The 9,007-nt window shown below is 59.3% G+C and overlaps 1 protein-coding gene across 1 annotated transcript in view; it reads right to left on the bottom strand.

Moving 5' to 3' along the window:
* Positions 1–5,458: 5,458 nt before the first annotated feature.
* Hs3st6 (heparan sulfate (glucosamine) 3-O-sulfotransferase 6) overlaps positions 5,459–9,007 on the bottom strand; it is an 8,435-nt gene continuing 4,886 nt past the window's right edge. Inside the window, exon 2 of the mRNA XM_013011257.1 lies at positions 5,459–6,074. Coding sequence (XP_012866711.1) covers positions 5,459–6,074 — 616 coding nt within the window. The remainder of the gene's footprint in view (positions 6,075–9,007) is intronic.

The following is a 9,007-nucleotide window of genomic DNA, read 5'->3' as shown; positions in this document are numbered from 1 at the left end:
AAACCACCAGAAAACCGGAAGTGGCGCTGTAGCTCAAGTGGTAGAGCGCTCGCCTTGAACTGAAGAGCTGAGGGACAGCGCCCAGGCCCAGAGCTCAAGCCCCACGACCGACAAAAAAAAAAAAAGAATTTGAGGCTAGGCTGGGAAGGTGGCTCCATGGTAGAGTGCTTGCCTTGCATGCATGAGACCCTGGGTTTGATTCCTCAGCACCACATAAGCAGAAAAAGCCGGAAGTGGGGCTGCTCTGACTCAAGTGGTAGAGCGCTCACCTTGAGCTGAAGAGCTGAGGGACAGCGCCCACACCCAGAGTTCAGGCCCCACGACCGACACACACACACACACACACACAAAAAGAATTTGAGGCTAAAGATCAGAAAGACAGATGGCGCATGTTCTCTCTGACACGTGGAAGTTAGATCTACGACGCACTGGGATATGACAAATTATACAGGATTCCAGATACAGACAGTGACACCAGCGGAGGAATCTTAGGAGAGAATCACAAAGGCCCAGTGCCCACGCACCTCTTCAAGTGTATATAAAATAATATACATACTGAGATGAACTCCAAGATATGGAAACAAAAGACTTTTTGTAATTTTTCTTTCTGATGACTCTGTATTCTTCACTTCATATACGGTGTGTTCACGTGCACATCTGGGGGGTTGGGGGGGGCACGGAGTCCAAGGCAAAAGTGACCAAGTGCAGAAGCTGCACTGGACATTGATCAAAGTGGAGATGGGAGGGAGGGACTGGGGGAGGAGGGGAGCAGAGCCGTCCTCATTGCCTGAAACACACAAATGTACATCACCTCTATAATAACAACAAAGTCAACTGGAAAGAAAAAAAGAATTTGAGGCTGGCCAACAAAGTTACCAAGACTCATCTCCAAACCAACATAAAAACAAAAGGGTGAGGTGTGGCTCTGTGTGGGACTGAGCCTGGCCTGGCATCGGGTGTGTGGGGGGAACCACTGGACTGGGGGGGGCACACTGCCACATGTCACCATTCAGAGAAGGAAGCCGTGGTGAGGGTCTGCAGGAACTCCACCAGCCATCTTTGCAACGCTCTGCTCTAAGATGCCTTCACAATGCAGTTAACGAAATGTAAAGCCAAGTCAGGGCGCCGGTGGCTCACGCCTGAAATCCTAGCTACTCAGGAGACTGAGATCTGAGGATTGCAGTTCAAAGCCAGCCTGGGCAGGAAAGACCGGGAGACTCTGATCTTCCACTAACCACCTAAGAAACCTTTAGTGGAAGCTGTGGGCCAAGTGATAGCGAGCTAGCCTTGCGCAAAAGAGCTCCATCCAGAGTTGCCTCTTCCTCGGAAGTAATTGTGCCTGTGGCCTTTAACGCTCCCCTGCATCCTAGTTGTCAGGAATGTGTTTTGTCAACAGAGCAAAACCATCGATTTTCTGCCCATCTATCCAGGGCACAAAGGGACAAGTTGCCCAGGGCCTGGTATCAGGGATTGAGGCTGGAGAGGCCACCCTGGCTGGCGTGGAGTCCTCCCCAGGCCTCTGTTTCCCTGTCCACCCGCCTTCCCGCTGCAAATTTGCTTCCGTGAGGAGAAAGGGCAAGAACACCCCCATTGTGAAGACAGCTTGGGAGCCGCCAGCCGGAAGCTTCCAGGACTCAGGGGCGTGGTCAGCAGGTGGACGGGGCGTGGTCACAGACAAAGCCCAAGGCTGCTGCGGACAAGAACACCAATGGTGCCCGTCCCTGGGGGAGGGAGACTTCCACGAGTTGGAGCTGGTGGGACACGCTGTCTTCCAAAACACAGGTCCAGTCCCCCTGGGGCCACTGAAGACGTGGCTGTGCCCCCTGCAAACATTTGCACAAGTAAACAACCCAGGAGAGGCAGTGAGCACTCACTCCAGAGAGAAGAGGGACCCCTCACCCCTGCCCTCACCCCTGCCCGCAGCTGTGCCCCCCCTCGATACCGCCCCCACCCCGCGGCTCTTGTCAGACCCCAGTGGGCTTGCCTCACCCCAGCCTCACCCCCACACACACCCATCCTCTAGAAGGGGGGTGTCTCACAGGCCTCTGAGTCTTGGCCCCTCATCTAGCACATTCTTCCTTGGTTGGCTTAGTTCAATATTATTTTTCGGTGCTGCATTTAAAAAGACAACAATAACTTGGTCTGCGGGAGTGGCTGGCATGGCAGAGTCCCCTGAGAAAGCCCAGCGCTGCAAAAATAAAACAAAAACAGCAAAAATGAAGAAGGAAATGCTGTGTAACGCAGCATTCATCCATCAGCTCAGGTTCCCTCGGATTTGGAACCTGAGAGGCTGAGCGGGGCCTCCACCCAGCACACCCAGAGAGCTGGGAGTGGAGGCTCACTCCTGCCGCCCCAGCTACTCGGGAGGATCCAAGTTTAAAGCCAGCCTGGGCAAGAAGTAAGCAAGACCCTCCCTCCATCGCTCAGCCCGGTGTGGTGGTGTCCCACCAGGAATGCCAGCCCCACCCGAGCTGGGAGGCCCGAGGCCCGGAGCTCAGTAGTGCCAGGCAAAAGCAGGAAATCCTACCTCTATGCTGATTAAAAGCAGAAACAGAAAGGGGGAGACACGGGTCCGGTGGTGGAGCACCTGCCTAGCAAGCACAAATCCCCGGTACCACCAAATCATAAAGAGTTAACGTGTTGGCCAGGGCTCATATTCCGTGCCGGCCGTGGGCACTAGCCACTTCCTTGTGGGCCGCTCACCGGGTGCTGCTGGCGGCTGGCTGGTGTCAGGGGCATTCAACTCCCTTAAGCTGCGTAAAGCTCCTTCCCAGGCCCCCACGGACGGGGCTCTTCCAGCCGGGATGCCAGGACCCCCCTCCACCGCCCTTTTGTCCTTTTGTCCCTCATCTTTGTATGTTATGCATACTCTTGTGTTTTTTACCCTGGGGCCGGCCTCAGATTGCAATCCTCCTACGAACAGCCTCCCACGAAGCTGGGATCACAGGCATACACCACCCCCATACTACAGGAGACCCCTTTTTTTCTTTGCTTTGTTTTGTTTTGTCAGTCGTGGGGCTTGAACTCTGGGCCTGGGCGCTGTCCCTCAGCTCTTCAGCTCAAGGCGAGCGCTCTACCGCTTGAGCCACAGCGCCACTTCCAGTTTTCTAGTGGTTTCTTGGAGATAAGAGTCTCATAGACTTTCCTGCCCGGGCTGGCTTTGAACCAAGATCCTCAGATCTCAGCCTCCTGAGTAGCTAGGATGACAGGTGTGAGCCACCAGCGCCCAGCCAGGAGACCCCCTTTAAAGAGCACCTCCCTCCCCCCAGAAGCCCTCCTCCCTTGCTGAGCTCCACTATGAGCCACCTCTGTCAGGCAGCATGCATGGGCTCCCCTCACCCCGCACCGGGATCACCCAGGATGCACACCCTTGGGTGGAAGCACCCCTACACCCTGCCCATCACGGACTTCCCCAAGGGTGTTCCCCACTCCCTCCCACATGGGCCCATTCTTGGTAAAACACGGCCTCTCCCTGCCTCAGTTTATCATCTGTAAAGGAGGATAAAAGCCCAGTTGATTGTTACACAAGGGTTGATGGCCAGAGAGGGTGCTCAGACGAGGAGCCTCCACCAAGATCAGCACCTCTGTGGTCACCCTGGTTAGATCTGCCTCCTCACCGGCTCCTTTCTGATGTCCAGGGCTTTTGTACAAGCCATGGGGGGCAGGGGGAGGACAGTGAACTCTCGAGAGACCAGGGAGTCTGCCTTTGTTTCCCCAGCCCAAGCCTGCCACAGCTTCTGAGCCACAAATCCGTCTCCTCCCCACAGGACTGGCCAGCGCAGAAACAAGAGAACCGTACCCCGTCACCCTTGCGCCACCCCCCCTTCCCAGCCCCGCAGTCCAGACAGTGCAACCAAGGGCCAGACAGTCTCCGGATGCTTCTCCCCCAGAATTGGCGTGGTTGGCACGTTCCCCCTGGCCGCCCAGCCTCCCAGCTCTTCAGTGTGTGTGTGGGGATGGGCGGGGGGGGTGGGGGGGGATGGCAGGCCTTCCTCTGGGCGGTGATGGCATGTGTCTCTGGATCAGTTTCCCATCAGATATCCTGTCCTCCATCCCCTCCTGCAAGAAGGAAGTGAGCTGATAGGATCTGACCGTGGGTGGCCGTCTAGCCAGCTCTGCCCCCCCCCACACACACACCGCAAGGAGCACGGGAGAAGACACCGGGAACAAGATCTCTGATTGTTCTCTATTGCCCCTACGGCAGGCCTCGGTTCCCACTCAATCGGAAAGCTGGTGTATGAAATGCTTCTGGCAACAGCCTCGCAGCCCCTGCTTGAGTTGACTGACAGCTTTGCAGACGGCTCTTCTGGCCAAACACACAGCCCCGATGCGGTTCAGATGAAGCAGCAGGAAAGGCATCAGAGCAGGAAGCCCGGCTCCGAGCTGCGCGGGAGATCTCAGCTCAACGTCACTGTGCGGGGACTCACGGGCAGGGAGGTTGTCTGAGGTTTGGTGGTTTATGGGTGACACCTGCACCCGAGGTTCTGTGTGGGGTTTATCAACCCCCCCCCCACAGCCAGTCCCTGAGACTCGGCCCTCTGGCTATGTTCCCGGCCGAGGGTCATCACACAGCCCGTCTGGAGTCACAGCGCGGCCCGCTCACCAAGGGGAGAGGCCCCGCCCCAGGACCCCGCAGCCTGGCCAGCCCAAGACCAGCCCCATCCGGCCTTTCCACGCTCACCCCACCCAGATTTTGCCCAGGCCAGCTTGCCCAGCGCACTGCACCCCTTGGCCCTGACTGACACTGCTCCACCTCTAAGGCTGAGAAGAGAGGATCCGGCAGCCCTCAAACTCACCAAAACCGAGCTGTGTGTCAGGAGGCAGGCCACGAGCCTCAGCCTCACAGGTGACATGGGACAGAGGCCCTGCCCCCACCCCCAGTGTGTAAGAAACAGCGTGGGAGAGGACGCCTGACCATCAGTGCTACACCGGATCTGGGGACACAATATCCCATCCATCGGAGAGCCAAAGGCGTGACTCAAGCAGGAGAATGTCCCCGAGTTCAATCCCCAGAGCCACCCCTAGAAAAAGAGATTCACGAAACAAGAGGACAAAGACGTTTGAGATAACAGGCCCACTCAAATTGAGAGGTCAACTGGGAAAATGGAAATCCAACGTGTATTTTTTGTTGTTGGTGGTGGTTGTGGGGCTTGAACTCTGGGCCTGGGCACTGTCCCTGCGCTCGTCAGCTCAAGGTGAGCGCTCTACCACTTGAGCCACCACTTCCAGTTTTCTGGTGGTTTATTGGAGATGAGTCTCATGGACTTTCCTGCCCGGGCTGGCTTTGAACCTCGATGCTCAGATCTCAGCCTCCTGAGTAGCTGGGATGACAGGCATGAGCCACCGGCGCCCAGGCAAAGTGTAGTTCTTAAACATTCTGTCTCCACAGGGTGCGCAGCCAGCGGGCTGTGACTGTGTGCGGCTACCGGCCGCACTGTGTCAGGAAGGCTGCCCGGGCTCAGTCCCAGCCAAAGTCCTGGCCAGTCATCTGGTAGAACTTGCGGTTGAAGGGCCGGTAGAAGTCACGCAGCCGCTGAAGCAGGGCCGGGGCCACGCGGGGGTGGGAGCGGCCCTTGGATCTGCCCAGGCAGCGAGGCCGGCCGCTCCCAGGGGCCCTCGTGAGGCACGGGAAGCCCTTGGTGGCGTTAAAGTAGAAGTGCTTGCCGGTGACCACACGTGTAAGGCCCAGGAAGTCCTGCACGCGTCCCACCTCCCTGGCCGGGTCGCTGACCAGGCGCTCGCCGCTGACGAACAGGAAGCGGGACAGCGGGAAGTAGCGCAGCCAGCGGCCCAGGTGCAGGGCGTAGAGGCCGATGCGCACCGCACTCCAGGCGGTGTCCACGGGACCCAGGCCGTGGCGGAAGGCCAGCGCTCGGAAGCTGGGCAGGCCTGGGGTCTTGGACAGGGTCTGGGCATAGTCGGAGATGGCTCGGGTCACAGGGTTTCGCACCACCACAATCAGCTTGGTGTCGGGGGACATGCTGTGGATGCGGCGCGGGGCCTCCCGGGTGACGAAGTAGCTGGGAGTCTTCTCCATGGTGATCTGTCCGTCCACCGTGCGGGGCATCAGGCTCCTGAGAGACCGCAGGAGGGGGAGCTGGCCATTGGCCACGCCCCCTCCCCTAGCCTGCTCCCCAGGGACCCAGGACCACCCCTCTTCCTCTGGTGACGTACCCCCCTCCCCCCCCCCCGTCCAGGCCCAACCCCTAAGGTGCAGCAATGGAGAGCCTGGTAGGTGCGGTGCGGGGTCCCGGCCAGCCCCGCACGGACCTGCAGTGGGGGCCACCCACCAGGGTGTCCATCACCCATCACCGGGCTCAGAGCTGGCGGAGCGTGTTTACTGGCAGTTTATTACCTCTCAACAAACTCTCTGGGCCCTCGTGTCAGGGCAACGCCCTCCCAGCGACCACCCCACCCAGAGCTGCTGTACCCCAACCATGGTGCTGCTTTCCCACCCAGACTGAGGAGCCCCAGGCCAGCCAGTGTGGACCTGGGACACCAGCCTCCACGCTGTAGTCATTGGCCCCGAGTGAGGTCATCAATAATGAGTGGCAGGCGGACTGCTCTCCCGCCCCCCCCCGAAATTAAATTACACCTCTCCCTGCCCTTAACCACAGCCCTGCCCACCCCTCCCCCTTCTGGCCCAGCTCTGAATGCCAAAGCACCAACCAAAAAAGCAGGGTGCACTTGTGTCCATTAGCAATGTGGTTGTGATTGCATCTTTCTGGGGCCCCGTCCTCAGGTCCTGGGCCCAGGATGCCAGGCCTGAAGCTCAGCATTTCTTTTCTCTGCTTTTTTTTTTGGTCATGTAGTGTGAACTCTGGGCCTGGCACTGTCCCTGCGCTCTTCAGCTCAAGATGAGCGCTCTACTGCTTGAGTCACAGCGCCACTTCCAGTTTTTAGTCATTTATCGGAGATGAGAGTCTCACGGACTTTCCTGCCTGGGCTGGCTTTGAACCTCGATCCTCAGATCTCAGCCTCCTGAGTAGCTAGGATTGCAGGCGTTAGCCACGGGCTCACATCATTCAGATGTGAGTGGGGAAGGCGCTGGCCCATTCCCAGGTCCAGAGGAGGAGAGCTGACCGCAGATCCCTGCCTTGGGAAAATGCAACTTGGGAAAATGCAAACAGGCCAGGCGCCTGTAGCCGGGTCCCAAGACAACAGCTGCCATCCAGGTAGCTCAGGGTGGGGGCCAAGTAAGTGAGGCTGGCCCTGGCAGGGCAGGGCAGGGCAGGGCAGGGTGCGGGGCTGGTGGGACAGATCAGCTGAGCAAACAGCTCCAAGGAAAGTCTGGGAACTAGGTCAACAGAGGCAGAGGCTTCAGGGCTGTGCTAGGGAGCAGACACCCCTGCCCAACCCCACCCAGTCTCACCCAGCCTGGCCTCCCCCCGCCTCAGAGTCCCCAGAGTCTGCCCTGGCCACGTGGACACCCCAAGATGAGTGAACAAGTGCATAGACCATGGGCTAGTGACAGGACAGGACCCCCCACACACACACACACGCACGCACGCGTACTCACACACAGGCGGAGACCCAGGGCTGGTTGTGGTGCTTCACACCCACAATCCCAGAACTTAAAGCATCTGACCAGAGGCTCTCCAGTGTGAGGCCAGCCTGGGCTACTTGGTGAGACCCAGAAGTACCAGGTTCCAGACGCTACTATGGCCACAGCAGGGCTGGGGAGACGGGAGAGAACAGAGAGCCTCTCCTCTCCGCTGAACCGTCTACAGAAGGCCCAAGACGTCAGCTTCTTCCATCCTGCGGCAGAGAGAGCCAGACCCCCCCCCCCCCGTCACAGCCACACTGGATAGGGGTGTACACACACACACACACACACAGCTCACAGGAGGCACAGGAAGGGGGGGGCTCACTCATGCCGCTCTGAGATCTGAGGTCTTTGGGATCAGTTCTGCAGCAGCCTGTCCCAGTGGGGCGCCAGTGGGGGGTGTAACGCAGAGACTGGCATGTTAGGGGCTGGGGGTGGGGGAGCAGAGCAGAACTCTGGATATGCATGGCAAACATCTGACAAGTTGTTCCATGGGCCGTTCCGTGGAGCCCACCCCATTTGGTCTGCATTTCCCGACAGCTTCCAGCCAGCGGCCACCAGATCCCTTCCCATCACAACCAGAAAGAACTGGGGCGCAGGAGCCCAGGCCCTGCTGCCACCCACTGCTCACTCCCCAGGAACTGAAGGATGGTTCCAGAGTATGAGGGCCAAACCACTGCTCCTACCTGTCCCCGGGAGGAGGGGGGAGGAAGGGGAGCCCCCCTGACCAGACAGGAGCTTTTCGAGACCCCAGCGCCTGGCATGCAGTGCCCGCCCCATGCACAGACAGAAGACAGACACAGAGGAGAGCCTGCGGCTGCTCCTTCAGCCCCTCCCCCACCCACACCGGGACAGTGGGGGGGGTGGGGGGAGGGCTCAGCTGGGCCTGCCGCTGGGACACTGAGGCAGGGGTGGGCATTTCCAGAGGCCCAGGGCACAGTCTCCTCTCACAGTCCCACGCTGTGTGGAACAGGCCACGGCTCCCCTGGGCAGGTCAGCATCCCCACCAGCCCCTCCTGGCTCAGGATGTGACCTCCCAGCCTGGGCCTGGGTCTTCTCTCTCTCCACAGCCTCCTCCCCAAACCCGATGGGTGCCCAGGGTGGTCCTGAACCTGCCTCTCCTCCAAGGAGCACAGTCCCTGGCCATGGGGGTCCCTGGGGTTCCACTCTGCAGTCTTGGACCCCAGCCTCCTTCCTCTCCTGCTTTCTCCCCGGCTGAGATCAAGTGGAGTGGGGAGCCCTCCGGTGGTCCCCTCACCCCTCTGCTCAGAGCCAGCCCCGCCCTGACCCCCATCCTAACAAGAGTCAACGTTCACAAATGGGGGTGAAGGAGAGTAAATCCAACCCCTACCCCTGGGCCCAAGGGCAGTGCCTGGCCCCCAAGTCCAGGAAGGGCTCCTCAGCAACCCGGGGAGGCAGAGGGGAGGGAAGGAAGGGGAGGGAGGGGAGGGGGGCAGGGGA

This window comes from Dipodomys ordii, unplaced genomic scaffold (genome assembly GCF_000151885.1).
Source record: "Dipodomys ordii isolate 6190 unplaced genomic scaffold, Dord_2.0 Scaffold14, whole genome shotgun sequence".
In the NCBI taxonomy this organism is placed as follows: domain Eukaryota; kingdom Metazoa; phylum Chordata; class Mammalia; order Rodentia; family Heteromyidae; genus Dipodomys; species Dipodomys ordii.
Note: the sequence above shows the minus strand (reverse complement) of the source record. Positions and strands in the feature narration are given on the sequence as shown.